At 38.8% G+C, this 25,752-nt stretch overlaps 1 protein-coding gene across 1 annotated transcript in view; it reads left to right on the top strand.

Moving 5' to 3' along the window:
* Positions 1–25,752, top strand: part of GPC6 (glypican 6) — a 736,111-nt gene that overhangs the window by 668,835 nt on the left and 41,524 nt on the right. The window contains exon 6 of the mRNA XM_040653781.2: positions 6,581–6,724. Within this exon, the coding sequence (XP_040509715.1) occupies positions 6,581–6,724 (144 nt within the window). The remainder of the gene's footprint in view (positions 1–6,580; positions 6,725–25,752) is intronic.

Here is a 25,752-nt window from a genome sequence, read left to right as displayed (position 1 = left end):
GGATTCTGACATAAAGATAAACAGAGTTAATGATACCAGCATCCTCCTTTCCATTTTTAGTGTGTCTGTGTACACAGATCACCGCCACCTCTGAACCCCACGTTAATAAGGTCCTTTGAATTCAGTAGCAGGTGCTGTTGAGCCAGCAGTCACCAATTAATGTCTTTTCCTTAATATGCATGAGTGCACTGCAGTTCAAAAAACTGAAAGTCAACAGTTTGCCAGGTTTTCTGCATTGAGAATTTCCACCCACATGGATTTCCCAGCAGCCAGTTAGGTGCTGGTGAGATGGCTACCTGAGTTGGTGAGTTTCCATTGCTTGAAAGGAAGTTGCGATGGCTGGGAAAATTGTGGGGATAAAAGGCAGGAGGCTGAGGTTAATATTCTTCCTGCCAGTCCAAAATTAGGTGATTTTACAGGCCCAGTGCTGCAGGATTATAAAGATTTCCGTCAAGATGCTATTACTTTCAACTTCCCTGAAGTTACTTGGATTTTAAAAGCAGTCTACATCCTGAGCAACGAGACTTTGTTCTGGCAGCAGTGATCAATGAGTTTATCAGCCAAACATTTGGGGAATCAAAGGCCAGCTTCAGAAAACCCAGCCCTTACCTCAGAAAAGAAACAGAAAATATTTTCACTGAAAACTGACCAAAGGCTCAGGTGTCTTTCTTTTTCATTTGCTCCAATTTCACAGCTTTTCTGTTAGTCAGGAAGCTGCATTCCCTGCCAGAATCCAATGACATTGCCTTGGCATGAGCTCATCTCACTACTCATTTGCAATAGAGTAGGCTGTCTGTCGTATCCCTCAGAAATATTTTATTTGCTGTAGAGGTTAATAAATCACTGAAATTCCATTTGCACTCTAAAGTTTTTCTTCCAAGAGAAATCTTATCCAATAATTTTTCAAAACTATATCAGTGAAATTTATTTCCCCGTATTTTCACAGATAACTGAGCTGTCTTTGCTTGAGGGGCTTTTGTATTTTCTGTGTAGACCATTATTCTCCAGAAATGCATTTTCCTTGTTTTCCTAGGTTACATCCCTCTTTTTTCATGCCCTAAAACATGGAAGTGTTTTATTATTAAAGTATAAGAGAGCAAAGTCTTTGGGTTCAGTTCTGTGATCTTCTATGACTGTCATGTCAAATCTATAGAGATGATGTACGAGCAGACTTTGCACCATTCATCTATTGTCTAATTTTTCTCCCTTATACATACTGACCACTTAGATCTTCAGTAAAAATGACAGATACCTTGCCAGATGTAATGGGGTGCACGGAATGCAATTGCAGATCTAATGTAGGAGAAAAGCCATGCTTGTCAAATATTTCAAGACTCTGCTCAGAAAGCTTCAGGCAGAGTGTTGAAATCACACTATTTTCTCTTTCTTCAAACAATTTTGTACCTTGCATTTGACTGTATTCACTGAAAATGTGGTGACTGGAAATCACAGCCTTTTTTCCACAAGTCAGTCAGCACATTTTTACAATGGGAAAATGATGATGCACTAACATCATGCTTGCAACACCCACATACACACAGATTATTCTTTACCATTGACGTGCAGCTTTTTCTAACTAAAAATCTGGCTGATGTCTGGAAAGAGGCTCTATGCTTTGTTCAGTAGCACTTAGGGCCATTTTGTATTTTGTTTCTCTCTTTGAAGGAATGGGAAAACTTAAAACAAACAGTAGCTTTGTCAAGGAACTCTCACTAATCTCATCCCCTTTTCAGGCAGAAGACCCAGAGATCATTTAAACTAATATCCACCCCTCTCCTTTTTCAAATATTTCAGTAAATTGCTCTGTTCCAAAAGTCATTCCCATTAAAACTATCAATTTGTCTTTGTGGTGCAAGATATATGCTTTATACTATCTGCAATTATATATTGAAATTTATTTGAGAAAAATATGTTTGGTATAATACATTTACTGTACACTCCTGTGCATAGGGAGGCAAAATTCAGTGACCAGTGTGTATGCTTTTCAACACAATAATTGTGTTACAATATGCACAACTTGTTCAGAACTATTTTTATGAGAAATAGTCTTCATGGTTACAGTTATACTGATAAATAAAAGGGGAATAAGGAGCAGTGCCTGACCTTGAGGCCAGAGTGCCGCAGACCAATTCATTTCTATACTGCTGAGACCTACATTCTTTGAGGTTGTTTCATTCAGCAAAAAACAAGCAGGAGCAGTCCAAGAAAAAACCAATGAGCTAACAATTAATCAGTGCAGACAGACAGAGCTTATTGCTGGAGTTCACATCTTGTCTTTCATTTCCTTGGGAGAGACAAACGAGACAAACCCTCTGTCTTTCACTGTTGATGGGTGCACATCAATATTGAAACAAAATTGTAGATGTGCCACAAGTACCTCTTCTATCTTTGTACTCCTGACCTAAGACATACAGTCACAGCCATATCCCAGTACCTGTCACTGCATAAAATGGAGTATCTCTGCTCCTAGGTCATTGACTTTTCTCGTTTGTAAGCTGACTGTAGTTGATTCTTTCAGCATAGTTCACATTACCAAGGTACTAGTATTATGCTAGTATTATGCTAAGATCTTCCAATTCATCCTGAGGCTGGAATCCTCTGTTTTCTTGATGTCTCTCTGCAGTCTGTATTCAGTACTGACTGTCTAGAAAGTCTGACCACAAATCTCTAAGCTTCATATGCTGCTCACAATACGTGGCTGTCATGTCCCTGAACAACAGCCCCAAGGGGTCCTTATTTTGCCTCAGGGAAAGTCACATTTCTGACAGTTGCAATATTTGGAGACGCTTTTCAAAAAGTAGCAATGGTTCACAAAGTCAAACCCCAAGGCCTTCCACAAGAGAAATCTACATACTCTGAATCAGACCTGAGTTTCTCTTTTCCTGTAATATGCAAGGACTAAAGATCATCACAACCAAATTCCATCACCTCATCATCTAACACTTGCAGCCATCCTGACTGAGTACCTTCTGCAAACCATCATTGCAGAGTGAAAAAATTATCAATCTAGGCTGTCTGTATGTTTTAAATATAGGCTTGGCTACCTGGGTCTACTCAGACTTTAGTAGTCTCTGAGGGCAATATCAGGTAATAATCAGGTTGCAATAGATTGACCATACAAACATGAGGAAGAATTTCTTTACTGTGAGGCTGACAGAGCACTGACTGGAACAGGCTGTCCCAAGGTTGTGGTGCTTCCTTCTCTGGAGATATTTGGACCTAACTGGACACCAACCTGTGCAACCTGCTTTAGAGAATCTGCTTTAGCAGTGGGGTTGGACTGGATTATCTCCAGAGGTCCCTTCCAACCCCTGTGATTCTGAGTGATCTTGTGTTTCTCCTGATAATGTCTGAGACACCCTAACTTTATTACTGAAATCTCTGTCATTCAGGAGTGACACATATTTATGATTAGAAAATAAAAGTGGTAAAATTAGTTAATCTATATACTGTTACTCATGGCTAGGCTCATATTCAAAATATAGTCATAGCATACATACGCTTAACTCTTATTCTCCTTCTCCCTGAGAATATTCAGGGAGTTATCAAATATCTATGATCTTTTCAATCCTGGCCAAAACAAACTTGCTTGAAGTTCTTCACAAACTTCCTGTAAGGCTGGCAGTACCTTTGCCTTTCTTTCTTGCTTGAGGAAAAGCTCACAAAACAGCAGAAAAGTGCTGCAATTCCTCAAAATGTAGAAAATTCTCAATTTTGTTGTATCAGCATAATTTTGTCTTCGTTGCTCCTCTAAACACAACATATCTTGGACTATTTTTTACGTTTTAAACCACTTGGTTTTATACATATATGTATGGCTGCTCTAAGTGTTATTTGGATACCATGCCAAGATTTTTGCTCTTCCATAAAGGCTATCCCCATAGCTGATTCTCCCATTAGTGAGTCTTAAATCTACTTCTATCTAAGCTGATGGATGTGCCATTTTAACCTATAGATATATGTTCCTTTCTGGCAATTACTTCAGCTAAAAGGATGAATGAGCTCCATGACATAGCGGACTACTTATGTATTATTTATAAGAAGGAAATCTTCATAAAACTACGTGTCCAACTTTCTTCTTAAAATAGCCCTAGAGTTTTGTATTAACAAAACCTCTTCATTTATCTGTGTTCTTTCCAGAGCTTTGTACTTTAAGAATATAATGGCACTTCAGGAAAAAAATCAATACTATTCTATCTGAAGATGAGAGAGTCAATGGAGCAAAGTCATATGGAGACACTTAATAGGAAACACTGAGCACTAGTACGTCTAAATAACAGTATGACTCAGAGCTTCATAGATTCACAGATTCTTTCTGCTGGGATTCAAAATAGTGAGTTCTCATAGGAAAAGAACTCCTTTTTCATAGTATCTACTCACTCATCCTGAAGTAGATACCTCCATTTAGCCAGCTCAATAGATGTAATTCTTCACTGGCTCCACTGATTCAATTGCATGACTTTATTCATATCTCTGACCACATAGGTTTTCTGCCCTTTGTGGCACCTTAGGATGTGTTATATGAGCTTCACCTGCAGTTCAGAGGGGAATGGTCTCCCATGGGTCTTGTGTTAAGACAATCTTAACACATATCAGATATCCTAGGATATCACAGATGATTATAGATGCTGATGTGATATAGAGCAATCAAAGGGAGTTTTTCATCTCCGCTGCCTAAGATGGGTGTTCAGATGTTTAGCTCAAATATAGACACCTTCATACATACACCTAGATTTTGTTTTCTTAATTTCAAATGGAATTGCTATTCTAAATTCAGATGAAATGGACAGCACCAATTATATATAAAGTGCATTTTTTTAAAGAGTGGATTTTTGCTGCTAGCTCACAGTATGTGTAATGGAACACCAGCATATTTTCCTATAAATTGTTCTGAACAGCTCTGTGAAGTACTTAATGTGCTTCTTCTTAGGGAGCATTTGTTAATTTCAGGTATCAGCTTTACATTTTCTGTCTTGTCAGTTAATACCTGCATGCAAATTAGAAAATGAGGTTTTTGCACTCAAAATTTAGTTACAGATCATTGCATCCTTACTGCATTTTTGCCAGGTCATTTAAAAACTAAATGATTTCTTCTACCATGATCTAAAAACTGCTATCTAATTTCTATCTCTGTTATTGTCTGGCTGTAAATAATTTTGTTCATACAAAACTACTTACTACAAACTATGAAGTGAAATGCCACCATATCTGTGTTAGTTTTTCCAGTATGTGACAAGAGAAATTAAATTATGCAGACTCATATCTACTCCATATGATCATACAGGTAACCTAATACACTCTTTGAAAGTTAAGCAGAAGATTTAAGGCAAGGCTGGATGTGGCTCGGGCAGCCTGGTCTAGTTGTTGGTGACCCTGCACATAGCAGGGGGTGGAAACTAGATGATCACTGTGGTCCTTTTCAACCCAGGCCATTCTATGATTCTATGATTCAGTGCCCACACTTTTCTTTCCCGTGAGAGTCAAGTTGCATAATTGCCATTTGTCTCTGTAAGCAAACAGCCTGATTGTTTAGTTGATCAAGGGGGACTTCATACATATCTAAATAAACAGATAAGATTTTCATGCATAACTTATCTATAGTCAGAAGAAATATGTAAAATTTTCCCAGCACATATATTTGTCATTTGGACAAATAGTCTGTGTCTGGCATTAGGGTTTTATAAAAACTAGCTTACAATAAACGATGATGTTTAATTTCTTTTTCTTCTGAATGATGGCAAAATGTTAAGAGCAGCCAAACTAACAAAAAAAGAAGGGTTATTCCAGAAGTGAAAAAGAAGGCATTAAGGCAAATACTAAGATCCTATTTCATCAGAGAACTTGAAAAAATGTTATTGCACGAACATTCTACCTCCTTTCAGTTGACCAGCTTCTGTAAGAGTTCCTCTGGGATACATACTTAATATTCACAGTCAAACGTGTCTTCTATCCACATTAGGATGCACAAGATATATGCTACTGAAACTTTATTCCAAATGAGAGAATATGAAAAATCTCATAGCTCTGAATATTAGTTTGATACCTAGAAAACAAACACACTGCCAGATAACTATTCTCACAGTTGCCCACTAAACATAGCAATAGTCCTCTCGATATCAGGCCAGTTAGAGAATAAGAAAACAATCTAGTCATAAGACTCTTTCATCACTGACCTTTTCTTTGAGACTACAAACAAAATTACCAAATAGGAATAGCTGTAGAGAAGGATTATGAATTAGCTATGATTTTGTGTAAGTACCATGTTTAACAAAAGCTGAAATAATTATTAAACAAGTCCTGTCACAAAGGGCTCATTTGTGCTTTTAAGTGTAAACTTCTTAGAATAATCACCTTCATGAAGTAGGTGTTTTTTAAGGACCCTATATGATTTTATATCTTCACTTTAAGTAATTATTAATGTTTAATTATTAATCTGTGTTTTTGAGCAAGTGCTCTATTCACTGTTACCAAAATGTCAGTAGAATAAGAAGTTTCAAAAATATGAGAGTAAAAAGAGGATGTAAAACACCAGCCTCCCTTTTTTTCATGGCTGTCATATAACCTACAATGTCTTTTTCAGGTTTTCCAAGGATGTGGTCAGCCTAAACCAGCACCTGCCCTGAGATCTTCCCGTTCAGTCCCTGAAAACTTCAATACACGGTTTAGACCATATAACCCAGAGGAGCGACCTACAACTGCTGCTGGCACAAGTTTGGATAGGCTGGTAAGGCAAAATGTACTTCATTCTTCAATAAGTAGAAATGATTTGGTAATACAGTAGAAGAATGATAATCTCCTGACAAATTTTTTTTTTTAATAATTTCATAATCACTGCATATAGTTTCTATGCCAACTGTTCTGGCATTCAATAACTCTTTTTCCCCCATTGGAAATACTAGAGAATTGCATTCTAGGAGAACAATATGACTCAGTTTTTATGTATTAGAAGTGTTAGAAGACAATAAATTCTTTCCTGCAAGCCAAAAATTAGATGAGCCAAGAAAGGTACTTTGCAATATGAATTCTCTTTGAAAAGTAATCTACAATAATATTTTTTTTTATTATTAAAATATTTAATACATTTTTAGCAGTCAGTTCAAGACATCTACTTGCAAAGGCACGTTGATTTGTTCCACTTCTTTGTAACAACTACTTTATTTCCATCCGTCTCAAAAATTGACTTTTATCAGCTGAAACATGAATGATCATTAATCTTGCTTTATTTATTCAATCATTTCAAAAACAAGACTTTAACACAAGATTATCTTCTCCACTACCAGTCATCAGATTTTCATTTCAGATTATGATGCTCCTGTTATTTATACATCTAAAGATTTATAGTAGGCTAATTATTATAGCTTCTAATACTATCTCATCAATTATCTCAAAGTAAGGCCAATGGGTAAAATTAAAGACCTGTAAAGCATCTGAATCAAAACAGACAGTATAGCACAGCCTTCACTTGCCATGGTTATTGCTTAACACTTGTACAGCATTGGTCTGTCTCTTAGAAGACACTCGTTTTCAGGGCTACAGGAAGAGTGAAAAAAGAGAAGCATCTGGCTGGGAACAGCAGCTGGTTGCTGGGTGTGAGGATTTGGTGGGATGTCCTTCTGCTGAGTGCCTGACAGGTTCCAGGTGCACTGCAGCATGACCATGCCTTGCTATGGTTCTGACTGTGAGTCTAAACTATCTAGACATTATTCCAGTATGTACCAGACACTCAAATACACTAATTCAATCAAGACCTGGGTCTCTCCTTGGACTATCATTCCGTAAATTCCTTTGATGATCATCACTGTATTCTATACCACAGATCACACCAAAGTCCTTCCAAGAGCCTATGCTGTTGCCCATCCATTAATCTACTGTATACCCTCAATCTTTGCTGCAATTCAAATGAAAACTAGCACATTTCTAGTCAGGACATGGGATTGCTCTGCAGCTAAACCCAGTATTTTTAGTTCTTTTTTTCTCTGGAAATGGTATAGCCTGGTTATCCTAAAAGGAGGAACAGAAAAGACCTCCGTTGTACAGTTAGGTCTCTCTAACACAGTAGATTCATAACAGTATGGCATCTCAGGCTAAAAATCTTGCTGGTAATGTTCAATTCATATTTGACAGGATCTTAATTTTATCCTTTCTCTTGAGATTCACAGAAGCAGTCCTTTTTGCTTGGTGCAGTGTGGGGTCTGGATCTTACCCTAGAAATTGCCAAATTGAAATTAAAGGTCACTGAAGCATGTAGACTTTAGTCATGCTCTGGCCAAAGTTAAAGGCTGAAAAAGAGGAAGGAGAGAGGAAAACCACAAAGAGAAAGGAGAGAAAGGCTGGTAGCACAGGTCAGCTTGGACTACTGCTACATTGTAAGAACTGTTTGAACATTTTTGCAGTGAAAAAAAGTTCATAAGACCTTCCATGTTCACTTCTAAACATTATTGTCTTTTACACTACAAAATTCCAAAATACTGGACAGCATCTTGAATAAAGCAGTAATGTGAGGTAAATACACTGCTGGCCTTTAAAGGCTGTAACAAATGAAAACGGCCAGTGAAGGTAATCCCTTATTACTCACAATTACTTCTAGAGTTTCAAATGTGATTTTTCCCTCTGTGATTTAACTAGCTTTATTGAGGCACTCTTTCTTGGGGGGGGGGAAGAAAAAAAAATTTAGCATTATTGCTTTTACTTTGAACAGCATTACGGGAAAATGCTTGTTTGTCTTTCTTGCTGGTGATATTTAAAATAATAACTATTCATGCCCTGTTAGCTACATGTGTTGGTATCAAATCCATCTCCAAATGGCAATGATACGTGTGTTATCTCCTTTTGGGTTGAGATCAACAATCCCTGAAGCTTGAGATGGCTACTGATCTGAGCTGGAGCGAGGAAGGACTGTTTATGTGGATTAGGGCAGAAGGCCTTGTTTCATAGCTGTAATCCCTTAGCAACACTTGGGAAAGGTCACTGCCTACATCTCACACCATCCTTGGTAATTTTATCCAGAAGGATATAAATGTTGCACTCCTGCCTCAGAGGAGCACCCTTCAACCTGCCTACATTAGACTCTCAGTGTATTACATGATGAATCATACCTTGAATCATATCTCTCTCTTCACTAACTATAGACAGAGCCTGGAGGACCAGCTTCAGTTAGATCCTCCCCATCCTTGCATCTTTAACAGGACACAGAGAATCCCACTCAAAGCAGGTTTCCAGTCTGCACACTGATCATTTCCTATTGCTTATTAAATAAAAATGTACAGCAGGATGAGAATTTTAATAGTAGTGTCAAATGTTTAAAGCCCTGTTTGATTATTATAGATGTAAGAAATACAAATAAAGAGTAATTATTATCTGCTTTTATGTAGAGGAACTTTCCCTCCTTGAATCAGCCTTACATTAATGCTTTTAGAAGTCTGTTCTGGATATTTTATTCATAAAACACCATTAGACCATTTAAGTTTTTACTGTCACCACAAAGTCCAAACATCCAGCTATGCAAACCTCAAAAGGAGAAGTAACAAACAATTCTGCTTTCATGTCTTTGACAGCGTGTCCTTAGAAGTGACCGAGTTTAAAAAATATTTTCTCTGCATCTCAAGCAGATAGCATATCTGAATCAATTTTTAACTCGTGCTCATATTCCTGTTTATGAGCTTAATTCAGTTGAGCATATTTTATCAGTTATGTTGCAGAAAGCAGATCTCTCATAATTCTATAGTGAAACAGTCAGGTACTGAACCCTTCTGAAAACACGCTTCTTCATCCTTGCTGAACTTGTTTAATTAATCCAGCTATTGCATTTCAAGAAGAGAGGTTTCCATGTGTTACTGTCACAGTGGTAGCCAGAAAAGTTTAACAAAGAAGAAATAGATCAAAATTAATTGTGAGAAATGAGAAAAAAGCCCTAAAGCACATGTAGGTGAATTTAAATGTATTGGATGTATTTAGGAAGTCACATAGAGCTTCAGAGAGTTGTCTAAGCATGGGTGTAACACAACGTGTGAGACTCCCAAGAGTACTGGAAACAAGGGACTGACTGATGTGGTGCAGAACTAGAGAAGACCCAGGTACCTCTGGAGCAGCAGAGGGGAGCCAGGTAGAATATGCTGTAGCATATCAAGCAGAACCTATGTTCAGGCAATTACATCAAGTCTTCTCAGCATGGGGCCTAAAAGCCAGGCTCTTTCTGAAGTCAATGGAGAGAGACGTATGTCTTTGGAGAGTGACTCACCCCAGCAGTCACAGACACCGCTCACCGAGTAGGAAATGAAAGGCTCAATTTAGTTATCCACATTTAGATATGCAACACTGTCTGAGATGCCTCAAGGGTATCCAGGACATCAGACTGAGCTGGCAGATAGGACAGTCCTTCAGGATGCCTGCACTCTCCTGGACAGGGGTTGAAAATCAGGTAGGATACCTAAGAGGATGCCTACTGTGTGGCATCCAACTGTCAGGTTCCCCTAGTTGGGATTCAGCTGCATAAACAGTCACTTAATGCTACTTGAGATGACTGTGGTTTTCAGATATCTAAATGTTACTAGAAAAACCACAGAAGGCCTGTCTGGAAGCAAGATGGAACCTCAAAGCTACTGAATTTATTTTACGTGCCTATATTTAGGTAATACTGAATGTACTTTGTATGCCTGTATTTAAGTAACTGGATTGCAACCTATTTCTCTCCTGATTATAACAGAAGCTAAAATGAGGACTTTAGTGGTTAAATATAGAGATCAGTAGTATAAATATATGTAACTATCTTCCCAAATTTGATGTCTAGATGACTATCTCAGATGTGAATATTTGTACTTTTCATTGTTAATGGAAAGAAATGATGGCCATCATTCATTTGTCTAAACATAGGTTTAGGCAATTGCGATGTGATTAAATATTTCTAAACTATAATTTAGCTCTTAATGTACATATTTAAACCTCTCCAAGAAATCATTCCCCAGCCCTCTTCTACAAAGTGCCAAATACTGACAACTTTAGGCTAAGGCATCTAGCAATTGCATCTGATGTTAAGATAAATACTGTCAGAAACTAAATAACTTTAACCATGGAACTCATCTGCTTCTGTACAGTACAAACTAAGATTTCTTATTTAATATCTACTGCTTTTAAAAACTCGTTATCTTCTCTGTGGTTGCCTGTTTGGTATAACCTGTTTTGTTTTTCTTTTGTTTGTTTGTCTTTTTTTTGTTTGTTTGTTTCTGTTTTGTTTTATTTCATTTTGTTTCTTCTGTTCCCTGAATCTGTTTCCCTCTTGCTTCCCAGAGGACTATCTGGAGGACAATGCAACATGGTGTAAGCTTTGGTATTCTTATTCTTCATCTTCATTCCCATTTGTCTTTGTACAATGCTGAGCAAAACACTTCTTTAAGTTTCAGATTCACCATCTTTACTTTTTGTGTCTCATGTAGGCTAAAACACTGGCAGTAATTTTACACTATGTCATTAGGTTCTGCCCAGTGTTTAGGGCTGCTCGTTCTTTCCAGACAGGGGTTCATTCCCTCAGTGAACTAAAAGCTGGCCAAGGTGTCTGCATGATCTCAGCCCCCATACGTGCATGTGCAGCAAAGCAGACACTGCAGTGGCACCAAGCTCTGGGGCCTGTGTGTCGAGATAGGTAGCACTCAAGCAAAGGAAACAAGCTCCCAGGCCATCCTAGGCTCCCTAAAGCTGTCCTTGTCTCACTGTCTGATCTTGGGCAAACCACTTAGATGTTTTGTGTGAGTTCGTGATGTAGATGCCCTTAGCTTTCCCAGTTTCAGAAGTTTTGTGAGTTTTGGAGGGCCCTGAGCTTCAGACAAAGGCCCCCTCAGCAGGCCAAGGAGAGGGCAGGAAGGCAGCACCACGCAGGTATGCATCACCTCACTTGTGAAGTACCTCACAGCTTTTAGTTTGGCTTATTATATCCTGCTTGTTAAAAGGACTAATTAATCTACAGATAGCAACATGTTGATCTAGCCATACCTACTTCCTGCATTTGAGCAGCCTCAAGTACCTCTGAATCCACTGTGTCACCGTACAGCACAATGCTGCTTTTATTCACCTGGAATTTCTCCCAAGAACATAAATGCAGGCTGACCTGGCTGGACGTGTATAAAATAATTCCACATTTTCTTTTGAGAGGACATGGAAGCTTTCTTGATTTCCCACAAGGGAGATGATGCACTATTAACCATGTAATGCATAATGCACGTGTGTACTATGGAGACAGGCAACTGAGAAATTGGCCATAGCATTTGGGGAGTGATTTACATTCAAGCACAGTATAGTGGCTGCATAGATAAGTGGATGAAAATGCACCTAGTCTGAAAATTAAACCCTTTCATGCTCTTTACCTGAGGGAGGTGAATATATTTTGTCCCACTTTGTAGGAAAATGTTGCCTTATCTTCCCTCCTGGTTTCTTTAAAATAAAAGTAAATTAATACTCAGCTTCTGTGAAAAAAAGACCCTGAAATGGCTAATTTAGAAATATAGTGGGATGTATTTTAAGTGTCCATTCATTCATATTTTTAAAGTATATTTTATTCCATTGTGTAATGATTTCTGTTACAATAAAAAACTCAATAGTAACCTAAGAAATCTGTTGTGAACAATTCCTTCCCAATGCACCAAGACTACTTGAAGCAGAAAATATAATTCAAACGAACAAACAAACAAAAAAAAGTCTGTAGGCCAAAATTAACAGGACAGTATACCTTGAAGACACTGATCTGAATTGCCTGGTGAATCCTCTGGGGCACTCCCAACAGCAGAGTTTTTTTAGAATCCATTTAGTCCAGGGTCTAGAAATGTTAAATATATGCAATGATAGCACAGTATTCCTGAGACAGGATGTTTATTGTCTAGATTTTATTTCTCAGGAGACTTTAGAATAAAATCCAGTGCTTATAAATGAATTTTTCAAACACCTTTTGCATACAGAGCCCATAGGGAAAAACACAATGAGTCTGTAAAAAACTTCATAACTCAGAAGGTGTTGGTCACACTTTTAAGAGTGAAGCTAACAGACTCACACAAGTGTTTAAGATGCCTACTAACTTCCCACAGGCTACTCCCCCCACAAGGCCTAGATGCTGTGCTGTTGGATGTGCCACCTCTTCCTGTGTGCTGTTAATTTTCAGCAGATCACTCCTGTAAAGTGCAAGTTGCTCAACTCCTCCAGTTTTAGACCCTGTGTGTTTAGACTCCCGCTTCTTATTATCTGTCTGGATACAACACATACAATTAATAAATATATTTTTCAACATTTGTCATGGTCATTTGGTATCAGATTTAAGATTTGCTAGGTTCTTCTCAAAGAGATGTTTGCTTAGAATCAGATTTGGGTTATTCTTGGTTTCTGTGTCACTGCAACATCTAAGTAAGTTCAAATCTGTGCTATCACGTTTTCCTTTCTGGTTAATACTAGTTTCAGGTGGCAAAGGTGGGTGAATGATGGTGGCTGTCAGAATTCTCCCAGAAGACCTGGCAGAGATCTGTTTTTAAAAACAGCGATATTATTCCATAACCCAGCTGAACAGTTCTGCATGCTGCTGTTCCTGATGCATAGCACTCCTAATGTGCATGAAGCAGTTACTAAGAAAGTGCTTTATTACAAGTGATTGCCTCTGTCTTCAGGTGGAATGGGTCTGCCTGCTGTTCAAACTTGGTTTAGTATAAGCAAGAAAAGACTATCTTCCAGTAATAACAGAAAGACAGCTCTCTGCCTTAACTAATTATCTAAGAAAATGTAAAATCTTGATCACCATGCAGTGTCTCCCTTGCCTGAATAGGGATGTGTTGTTTGACTTTCCCATTGACCACAGTGTTTGTTTTGAGCATCTTTTAAAAATGAACTTGTTAGGAAGTTGAGCTTCCTTTATCTGATGGGTGTGAAAATCCACTCAGTCATCATCTCATTTCCAGGAATGTTTTGAAGGTATAAGCAGTATAATGTACATCTGTTACCATTATGTGGCATAAAAAACCTGTAAACAGAATCTGCTCCCAATTACTAGACTTCTCTACAGACAGTGAAGATGAAAAAAATGGTAGTCATGGGTCTTTAGTTGTTGAGGCATTAAGTGATTCCAGAACTTGGCTATTAGTGTAAAGAAAAGCAGGATACAGGATATACAGGCTAAATTTTGCACGTGTGCATATGAATCAATAAAAACAAGAGGTTGCTCTGTCTTTTAACATGTTGCTATTTAAGTCTGAGCCATTGCGTCATTCTCCTATTAATCAGTGGTGAGAACTAGACACTTCCCGATCTAAAGTTACTCATGTGAAAATGACAAGAATCTGAAATACCGTTTGAATTTCACATTTCACCCCACTGAGTAAGAAGGGAGTCTGAATGATTAGCTCAGACAGCCAATTTGTAGATGTCTTAATGTAACTGCAATACCAGGCTTTTGAGTTAGTCTTTATGAATCAGAAGTGCAAAAAATGGAGAATTGCATCTGCAAAATATATTGATAGATATTTCTGATCATACTTCTAATCATTGTTATTGTTGTGGTATTATCAGGCAACTAGGAGGCTTGCTAGTGTGCAGCAAAAATAGTTCATTCTGAAGGCTGCACAAGTCGGCCAGTGGCAATTCCCCCCCTGTAAATCTGGATTAAAATCCAGTTCTTCCATTTGATATTTTTGCCTCTGCTCAAAAAAAGGGTAGGGTTGTTGGGTTTTTTCAATATACAGAAAGTTTTTATTATCAGCCTCTAGAAGATGAGCCTATGTAGGAAATATATCAACACTGCTCTTTCAGCTGAAAGATAGATCACATTTCATGTGTCTGTGCATGAATCTTTGGAGAAGGAAAAGTAAATTCTTAATGTTCTTGTTAATGCTACAGAAAGACACTGACTATATAAAAATCCTCTGCACTTTAGCATTTTGACATGATACTAAGAGAAGAAATTGGTAGCAGAGCTTCTATCTCTACTTGCAGTACATAAACCAATCTCATGTAGATGCTTCCAAGTAACATTAGAGTAACAACTATGACTGACTACCTGTCTGAAAGGTGTTATGCTGCAATGTATTCTTGCAGGGTTAATATAACTACTAGCAACAGGTTCTAAAAGCAATACTAAGTTTCCATAAAAAAGTGATTTTGTAATATATCACCATTTCATTTACCACTAGAGAATTAGAGGGTCCTTTTGTGCAAGTGATCACAGATTATAGGATATTTTCTCAACATCAAGTTAGATGTGCACAAGTATGGATACCAACAGAGAAATTAAAGCTTTGATTATTTCTGAATTGCAAGCAGTGATTTTCATTCTCCAAAGAAAAAGTACGTGTTACCCTGTACTGGCAATTAGTTCTCTGGAGCTTTTTGCAGCAATTTTTATTGTGCTAGATTGCAGCACACAGATATATTGTGAACTCATATCAGGAGGTGCAGTGCTGGACTCCACTAATGACAAATAGTAGGTTACAGCTGACTAAAAACTGATTTCCCAAGCTCACACGTTTTTCTTGGCTGTAATAGAAATTGGCACCTTATGGACTTTTAAGTATACTACTAGTAGTTAAAGGGAGGTAGAATACTGGAACTAAGAAGATTAATCTCCATACATATAGTGACCCTTTGCTGAACTTTCCTTAGTCAAGAACAAATATTTTACATTTTAAAAGATTTCCTATATTTTCTTCCTTCTTTTTGCTCCCATTCTGCAGTTATATCAGTGTATTAGTCTAGGTTGTTTGGACAGCAATACAAAATGTTTCTTCAATGTAACTGTTCATAAAGAGAAAATATTGAGTGACTAATTCTAGATATTAATTGATGGGAAAGACAAGACCTTTAATAACAGTGGGAAGGAAGAAGGAAAGGCTTCATGATGTCTGACTATATCCATCATCAGCTAAGAATTAGTCTAAAGTTATGCATGCTAGCAGACCCAGCAGCACTTTTTTTACTGTAGGCTTGGTTGTAGACCCTTGCATCTCCATAACTCCAATGCTAGGGCAAAATGCATAGCCCCTGTATTTCTACTTCAGATACTAAGTCACCCTGGAAAGTAGGAATATACCTTCAAGATCCTTCACTAAATCCTACTCTGGACAGTGGCCTGTACTGAGGTACATAGCAATAGTGAACTACAGCTACAGGAGTAGGAGTTAGTTGTATGGGCTCCTTCCACAGCCATCTAAGAAAATAGGTATTTTCTGAGCATAATTCCCATAGTCTGATGTAAATGCCTACAAGAGATCACATGAATAGACCCTCTGAAGCACCAGTGTTTCTCTGTCAACTATGAGGAACCTTGGACTTGACAAGATACTTAGCTTGCAGAGGACTAGAGCTGAGTTAGCTGAACTCCTACCGAGCAGTCAATACCTGATTTCTGCACAGATAGCTCTACCAAAATGAAGGTGACTGAGGACATTAGGAAATATGTAAACATCTATTGGTTTTCTTGTATTTTGCTTCTTACACACTGTATACATGTCACGTGCATGTCATTTCTGGTAAAAAAAAAAATTAAAAATGATATTCACAGTGTCTAACTCAGTGTCTATAACACAGGTGGAACCAGGTTTGTTAATCTCCCCTGGTAGCAATGAAGAGCTAGTTACAGTGATCAATAGTAGGAAGGATTCATCTGCTGAAACACAAATGCCTCATGCTGAGGGAGAGGTTCTGAAATACCAAGGCATCTACAAGTAGCTAACAGACGTGATAAGGTCCTTGCAGGAGTTCTTCAGTCTTCTATATGCTCCAGAGGGCTCTGAAATGGCATTAAACTCAATTATTTTTGTTATTGAATGAGAGGTGTAGGAGATATTCATTAGATCCTAAACCATACCAAAAATAGGAGCTCAGCCAAGTGAATAACTCCCTAGACTCCACTGCCTAGAAGACCAATAGGCTGAACAGGGAGAAGCGTCTGCAGGGGAACTGTGAGGTCACTGCTTGAACTGATTGAGCACCTGGTGACTGAGCACCTGGCAAAGGGGTGTGGCTGGCCAAGGGAGCACAGGCAAATTGTTAGTACCTGTGTTCCCCCCTTACCAGATGGGTTGGAACCACCCTGGGCCCGTACAAGGGCCAGCCACAGAGGAAAGTATGATCTAGGCTGTTTCCTGAGAAGTGCTGTGTAGCCAGAGAGCTCCTTCACAAGTTGGTGAGTTCCATTCCTCTTTGTATATATGACTGTTAGCCTACCTGTGAATGCTTTATCTGGTATTGACAAGAACCTGTCAGAAGCAATTTAACTTCTTTGTAAACAGAACAGCACTTAAGACCTCAGATATGGTGCACCAGCACAGGTGTGTGAAAGACAGAAAGGCTACCAAAGGCAGTGGATACCTGCGTACAGGTGACTGAATCCTACCCTAGGTCTTCACTGACTAGGGGGGCTCTGATACACAGCTCTCCTATTGGCACCCAAACAGAGAGCTTTTAAATGCAGGCAAGAGGAATGTTGCCAGAGCCTCATGGAACTGAGACTCCTAGTCATTAGTATGGAAGGAAACTACATCTGATACACAGCTAGCACTTAAAAGTCACTAGGATAATTGCATGAATTTAAAGTACTTGAAATTATGCTTTCCTATTACATATTTGGATGGTGTAAATTGTATACAGGAACCCAAATGCAAATGGTCTAGAATGGCAGCTGCTCTTCTTAAACATTTGAGCCTATAAAAAATTCTAGCACATAGCAATAATTGTATTACCTAAGTAACAGCTGTAGTCACTAAAGTAAAAAGCTAATTGCTTGAAGTACTCTGTCTTTTTTTAATATAACATACCTACAGTGCTAATATATTAGGAGTGTGATATATATGCAGAAATAACAGCAATTTGAAAACCACATTTCTTCTGCAGGGAAAAACAGCAATTGCTTAAGAAAAAAAAAAAATGCTGCATAAGAAATGAACCTGAGAAAAAAATCCTATTTTCCATAAGCTTATAATGAATGTTAGTGGGTTTAAAATCAGAGAACATTTATAATCTTGGAAATAATATGTAAATTTTAAAAAATCCTTTCAGCTGGTATTTATTCAATCATATGAAATCCAGCTGACCGAATGTAGGTATCTAACTATATAGCCACCCAAATCACATCTCCTATGCCATCATCTGAGAGAAATAGGAACTTTCAGGGCGCAGTTGATCTGAACTGGTTTAGATATATGAATTGGATTGAGAAACACTTTTACCCTGCAGTTCCTGTTTCCGGTGTGGATGCTGTTGCACTGCTTGATAAATCCCATTCTCAGACACTTTCTTACAGAGTTCACAATCTATAAACCCGGGTAAACAGGGGAATTACTATTGTTCTCTTGTACGGTAATTACATTTATTTTACTTTGGCAGTAAGGGGTCATCCCATGGTGATTAAGCATTGAATAGGCATTAGAAATATATTCCTGTCTTGAAGACCTTAATGAGAGCTTCATTCCAAATGTTCTTTTCTTATAAAGTAGAACATACAGAGTTCCCAGCCATTGCCTGTTGTCTCTGCATGATTTTCTAACCATTCATTTGTACTGTAGGAATTGAGTGAGTGGTTTCTGAAATGTATGATCTCCATAATACCTAGAGTTTGAATTGGCAATATCAGTTTGTCCCTGGAGGGAAAGAGGAGAAATTTGTTGCAGCCTTCCCCTTGTCACTTATGCTCAGGTAATAGTAGAGATTTCACCTCAAAGTGAAGAACAGTAGTCAAGCAGTTCTGTCCAAGATACAGGACTCCTGAAGACTGAATACTCTTGTCTTTGTGAGGCACAGAGCACTTTCTCAAGTGGTCAGTGCTATTAAGGGATGGGACTGGGAAACCACAGCAGTTTTTATCTGCAACCTACCTCTCCCAGATAGAATGATCACACTGGTAGGAAAGGACAGCTCCTGGCTCAACCCTGCCTCACCTCGCCTGCTACTCACAAGCACAACTCCTTATTCACAGCCAGAATTCATCCATGTAAAGACCTGTGTTAGATGAGAAATGGTGAACTCAACTCCTCTCTACCTGCAGAGAGAGGCCCACCTTCATCATGATTGTTCATCAAGTCACTCCTCACTTGATAAAAATCACTGTGGCAAAACTGAGTCCCTTAAAAATCTCTTTTATCATGAAGACAACTGGATATAGATAGATAGGTGGGAGATTGACTGGAGGAAAAATAATCCCTGTGAAATGTGCAGCAGTTCACACAGGAATGTGACCAGCTGCAAATTAATGTTGTGGGACACAACCCTTGGAATTCTCAAGCTAGTTGTGGAAGCACTTTGACAAAAAAATCCTATTTCCCACAGGTTATAATACTGATTTATTTCTGTGCTAAAATGTGAAATAACACGTCTGGCAAATACTCTTTCAGAAACCTAGAAAACAGGTAGTGATATATAGGGACATATTCTTCAATGCCATTTTTTCTTTAATGTCTCCCTGTGGCACAGGCACCATAATCACTTCAAGACCGCTCATACCCTTGAGAAAACACTCTCTTGTCAGCTATTTCCTTAATCAGAGAGAAAACAGATTAAAAGGGTGTCATTCTAAGAGGGAAGATGTGACCAGGATATTTCTATGTCTTACACACCTAAAGGTTTAATTCTGATCTCTTGGACCAGGTGACCGAGGCTGCCCTCGCACTCTAGCACTCTGCCCACCCGCATTTAGAGCAGGCACCATGTAAACTCTTTGTACATGGAGGAAGTAATGCCACTTGCTAGGTGCTGCACTTGGGTTGGGGAAATCCCAGGTACTTATACAAACTGGGGGATGATCTCCTTGAGAGCAGCCCTGCGGAGAAGGACTTGGGGGTCCTGGTGGACGAGAAGCTGCACATGAGCCAACAGGGTGTGCTTGCAGCCTGGAAGGCCAGTAGCGTTCTGGGCTGCATTAGAAAAGAAGTGGCCAGCAGGGAGAGGGAGGTGATTGTGCCCCTCTACTCGGCTCTTGTGAGGCCTCATCTGGAGGACTGCGTCCAGGCCTGGGGCCCCCAGTACAGGAATGATGTGAAGTTCTTGGAGGTGTCCAAAGGAGGGCCACTAAGATGATCAGAGGGCTGGAGCACCTCTCTTATGAGGAAAGTTTGAGGGAACTTGGATTGTTTAGCTTGGAGAAGAGAAAACTCCAGGGAGACCTCATTGTGGCCTTCCAGTACTTGAAGGGGGTGTATAAACAAGAGGGGAAACAGCTGTTTACGAGGATGGATAGTGACAGGACAAGGGGGAATGGTTTTAAACTGAGACAGGGGAGGTTTAGGTTTGATATTAGGAGGAAGTTTTTCACCCAGAGGGTGGTGAAGCACTGGAACAGATTGCCCAAGGAGGTTATGGATGCATCCATCCCTGGAGGCATTCAAGGCCAGGCTGGATGTGGCTCTGGGCAGCCTGGTCTAGTGGTTGGCGACCCCGCACATAGCAGGGCAGTTGAAACTAGATGATCACTGTGGTCCTTTTCAAACCAGGCCATTCTATGATTCTGTGAAATACAAGTAAACTTACCTTGCTTTCAGGAAGGGCTCAGCTACCCCATAGTGACCAAACAGACAGCGTCTCTCACTGAGGTTAAACCCACTGAGTTTAGACCCATATTTTTCCCCATCTGATACACTAGAGTGCCTGACACTTATAAAATCCTCATTTGTTTTGCACTTGTTCAAGTAGCCATGCCTTAAACCAGCCAAGAATGTTCTGTCATGGTGATAAATAACAGGATTAACAATACTGAGGTTTTCTTCAGGATTTGTTCTGCTTCTGAATGTGATGCTACCTGGTTTTGAGACCTTACTCCACTAGCTGTTGGTTTGCTGAAGTGTTTTCCAGCAATGCTTAAACTGTAATCTGTGTTATTGGCAAACCAGCAAAAACTCCAGGACTTAGCCTTCTTTTGCACAATCCACCTTTTAATTCTAATGGATTAAATTGCATAGACAGAGGAAATGTGCACTGATAAGAACGTAACTGTGAATGCTTCATTCTGACTTCTCTGGTGAAAGTTGCCATAGTAACTTGTGGGGATAAGTTAATCGAGCCTTGCCTGTTATCAGAAACCAGACAGAGAACAGATTCCCAACTACGGATCTTTAGGCAGCTACTAAAAGTCAGATTCAGGTTCAGATGGAGGTAAATTGGGAGAGGGTCTGTCAGGCAGAAATCAAGATAGAATACGTCAGTATAAAGAAATTACAGAAGAAAATGGGGAAACAAGGCAGGGCAAGGAAAGTGATTTACATTTTTATTGCTAATGTTTAAATGTTACTGATATTTAAATGTTTTTCTAGTTGAGAAATTATGTTTGTTTAAATATGGAGCAAACCATGTGGGATATCAGAACCATTACTTGTATGAATAGCATGTTGTATTTGCAAATCAAAGCAATCTTTCTTCTATACTCAGCTGTGTGGGGATCAAGCAAGGATAGGAATATTAAATTGCCTTAGATCTCTTCGTCATGTCATCACTTATAATTTTGTGGAAACTAACTCTTTCATTTACCATGTCTCTATATGGCTGGATGGTGATTTGTGAAGGAGATAGGAGACATGATTTTGATGGATCTGTGCAGGGGTCAGTGCTTGACTGGCAAATAATTATTCTGTGGAGTATCACAGCCACCAAGAAAGGGATGTAGAGCAAGGTGCTGGATTTCCCTCTGAGGGTGTCCTTGAGCATAGGGTGGAGAGGAACAGTAGGGAGAGACCTGAACAGTTCCTTCCTGTGTTGTTAATGTGCAGGCAGGGAAGTTCAGAGTGGCCAGCACTATACTGTCTCTGTTTGGGGAACTGGCAGTATGCTTATGTGCAGATCCAGGGGATGCTAAGGCTCTTGAAGCATGTCCATTCAGCAGCCAAAAGTAGCAAGCAGTACAGTTATGAATACAGAAGGAAAGCCAAGTGGCGCTCTTCACCAGTGGGATCATCAGCTTTTAGCTTTTGGGCTGTGCGTCATACAAAATAGCTTGAACTAACTTCAGTCTTCATCAGAAGAGGTGCTAATCCTGAAAGGATCCACAGGCATTAAAGGAGTTTGAATTCCAGCATGCTAATCAGAAAGAACAAGCTTAGCCTGGCTTGGAAATGCACTCAGCAGCCATCCAGCTTCCATGAAGAGCACTCAACTCCACATATGTCTTTTGAAATGTTTCCAGTTTTCCTTAAGGAAAATAAAATGAGATAAAATTGCTAAAACCACCTTCAAAGGAATTATAAACACTGTGTAGATTTAGATTGCATATTACCATTCTAAAAGAGCTGGAATTCATCTGTGGGATAACAGATGAGACATTCTACGTCCTCCAAAAAAAAAAAAAAAAAGGAAAGAAAAAGAAAAAAAAAAACCTTAATCTGAGAACTTACAAGGAGAATGGGTAAGCCAGTTCAAATAAAATAAAACTTGACTCTACTCTTTCTCCTAAGCCTGATGAAACTCAAACATTTTTGTGGCTTGAAGAAAATCACTGGAGTTCTTTCTTATTTTTCTGGATATTATCCTTTTTAGGTCTCTTGACATGATGAAAGTTCTATTAATCTAAGGACTATATAAACACAGCTTTTACATTGAGAATGTGGGTTACAAATGACTTTGGATACTGATCATCTTAGCCCTTGGCCATTAAATCATATTTCCTTTCAGAAACAGACAGAATGTATGAATAAGTCAGGAACTCTTTGTATGCTTTTTTTGGGGGGGAGGGTTTTAGGACTAGAAATGGAAATATGCAAATAAATGAAGCATAGCAATCTTCTGACCCAGTCTGCTATTACATGTTGAAGCAGAAATTACAGCTGTATTTTACAGATTTCAAAAGATTGAAGTATTCCATTTTAGGAATGGTTCTGAAGTGAGTTCTAAAGTGGACCTTTAAAACAAATAAATCATAATTGAGTATCTCCCTGCTTTGCATGTAATGCTGCGGAAGCTAGAATACATCTTCAGGTTTGCATAGTCCAGGCAAAGTTGCCCTGGAGACTGCCACTCCCAGCAAGAGAAAAACTTGGAGATGGATTGCTCAGACTGGGAACAGCTGTGGTGCTCTTCACCTTTCTATTTCATCTATATTTCTGTTGTTTGAATAACAGCTTTCAGCTTGTCTACTTGCATACTGTAAGCAGGATCTTTAAGAAATTACAGTCTTAACAGAGAAGTTCTGCTTGATTTGAATGATGTAACCTGTGGTCTCCTTTTTATTTTTTTCTTTCTACATCTTAGTCTTCCTTCTGAACTTGCAGTGGAGTTCTAACCTTTTGCCACTTCCACCACAGGCTGTAGCTCAGCATATAGTAGCTGAGTTACAAACTCAGCTTCATGTACAGCTGTACTGTACATAGACAATGCATCTGTAAGAAAAAACTTATTAAGATGTAAATGCCTATGATCAGAAAATGTGGCAAGGGCATGTGGAAATAAATAGTCTTAAAATAGGACGTAGTTTAAAGTCATTCCCAGTGTGAAAGTATTCTCTTTGCATAGCTGAAGCATAAATGATGTAGGATTGATGTTAGAGCCTGACATGTTGATGTAGAAACCCTGCGGACTCATCACCCCCAATGAGTTTACTTGTTGTATGCCTCAAGATAGAGGAATTGAAAGAGCATGTAAAACTAGGAGCAAATTGATGAGGAAATTAAATGGTACAAAATGACAGGGAGAAGACAGGAAATGTGACGACCAGTATAGGATGGATCAAATGTTTGAATTAAAATGATTGTATACGCAGCCTGCGGAAATGAAAGCTCTCATTCCCTCCAACACAGTTTATAAAGTTTTGCTCTAGTAATGAAAAATGGAAATAAGCCTCTCTAATGAATTACAGCAATTCTTTCTCTGCTGGGGCATAACAGCTCCAAATCCAGTCATATTCCTCCAAGGAAAAAAAAAAAAAGAAAAGAAAAAGCACTGTATGCTGTAATTCACCAAGTACCTCAAGAAATTCACAATGTTTTCTTATTGTTGTTCCTCAATCACAAGGACACTGAGCTACCAGTGCATGGCACTGCTGGTTTTCATGCTGTTAGTAGCCTCTGACTTCACTGGGGTGTGTTGCACAGAGGGAGCCTTGCATATGAGCAGCTGGTTGACACATAGAATTAGATTGATTTCTTACACTGTTACAAAGCAGTAATTTACTTGAGGATTATGAATCTGGTTAAAATAAAATCCAATTTGTTTTTCACATATGAAGCTCAGCTTGTTTGTGAAAAAGGAAACCAGTACAAATCATATTTTAAACTAAAATGTTTCTTTTCTACATCACTCATCATTAAATGTAAGAAGAGGAACATCAATGTTTTCCTGCTAGAACAAATTTATCTGGATTTTCTGGTTGTTATATAGAAGACATAACTGATGCACCAAGGTGAAAGGACACGCACAAAGATTAAATCCATCTGTACTCATTCCACTACAGATAACAAAGCTGTGACTACTTTCACCATACGTGTACGTAATCTCACACATAAAATGTTTACATTAAATGTCGTTCAAACACATCATAATCCTAATCCATTATCTGAAAATTGAGATGTTTCTCTTTAAATTATACTTGAACTGAGCAAAAAGTTTACTAGTGCAGAGAAAAAGCATTCATTGCAGTGGTTTTTTCTTAGTTTGCATGAGTCTAAAATCTGTTATCTCTTGGACTTCTCTTTTCTGAAGGCACAAATAAAAAGCATGTTTAATCTGCCTCTTCTCCCCCCGCTTAAGGTGCTGTCTACCTATACGAATCAAAATTGAAATATGCTGTTTGGGAGATTAATTAATGTGAATTCTTCCCTCTGTGATATGTCACAGTTATGCTGGAGCATTATTTTTATGGAAGATGTTATGTTAAACCAAAGAAGACACTCAGAACATCTGTGACATCTTTGTCTTAATTTTTCCATGTGATAAAATCATATATTTGTGTATTTGTATCATATGGATATAACACATAGACATATAGCTGAGTTTTCAAACTTTCAGACACTGAACTCTTGGTATAAACAAATCTTCCCATTAATAGAGATGTTTTAAGCACCCAAGCAAGAAAATTTTAAACATCCCATGTCTGTACCTCCATTCACCAGGGAACATCCTCTGCAATTAACTGCTTAAAATGGACAGAGCCTGTTTTCTCTCTTTCTTTTGACAGTGACAAACTCTTCGCATCATAGCCAGCCCCAGCCATAAATCTCACTTAAGGCCAAAGCTGTGCATCTTCTTGTTGTCAGTATTCAGTAACGCTGTCCTGCACTCACAGGCTCCGAGCTTCAATCCTAGAATTCATAGACACTCATAAAAATTGCTTTAGGAGCTTTTGTCTCAACGCACCAGGACGACCCTGATTTCTGAAGGCAAGGCAGGCTTCATCCATCAAGGTGCCTGTTCCCAAACAGTTGCTGGCAGAGCTACCCTCTGGGAATCACAGTGTGCCTGTGGCCATCAGCTAATCAAGATGCTTATAACTGTCAAGGAGACAAAAAAAAAAAAAAAAAAAAAAAAAAGCCACCAAATAGACACGTAATCTGCCTCAAGAGTTTGCACAGTTCACTGTACTGTGAAACAGGGAGAGCTAAGAAGAAAGAATGAGGCTGGCTAATTGCCAGTTCCATGATACCTTATTGAAATGAAAATAAGCCTAAAAGCTGCACAGGGCAGGAGAGGAGCAGGCCCCTGAGGCTTTCATCTGAGGAATACTGAGTCTTTATAGGATAAGGCGTCATCCTGTGGCTGCTGCTTTATCCCTATGGGTCTGCTTGTTATGACTGCCCATGAGTAACCTAGTGGCAAGCTGCCATC

This window comes from Gallus gallus, chromosome 1, assembly GCF_016699485.2.
Source record: "Gallus gallus isolate bGalGal1 chromosome 1, bGalGal1.mat.broiler.GRCg7b, whole genome shotgun sequence".
NCBI lineage: Eukaryota > Metazoa > Chordata > Aves > Galliformes > Phasianidae > Gallus > Gallus gallus.
This window is presented reverse-complemented; position numbering and strand designations above follow the sequence as displayed.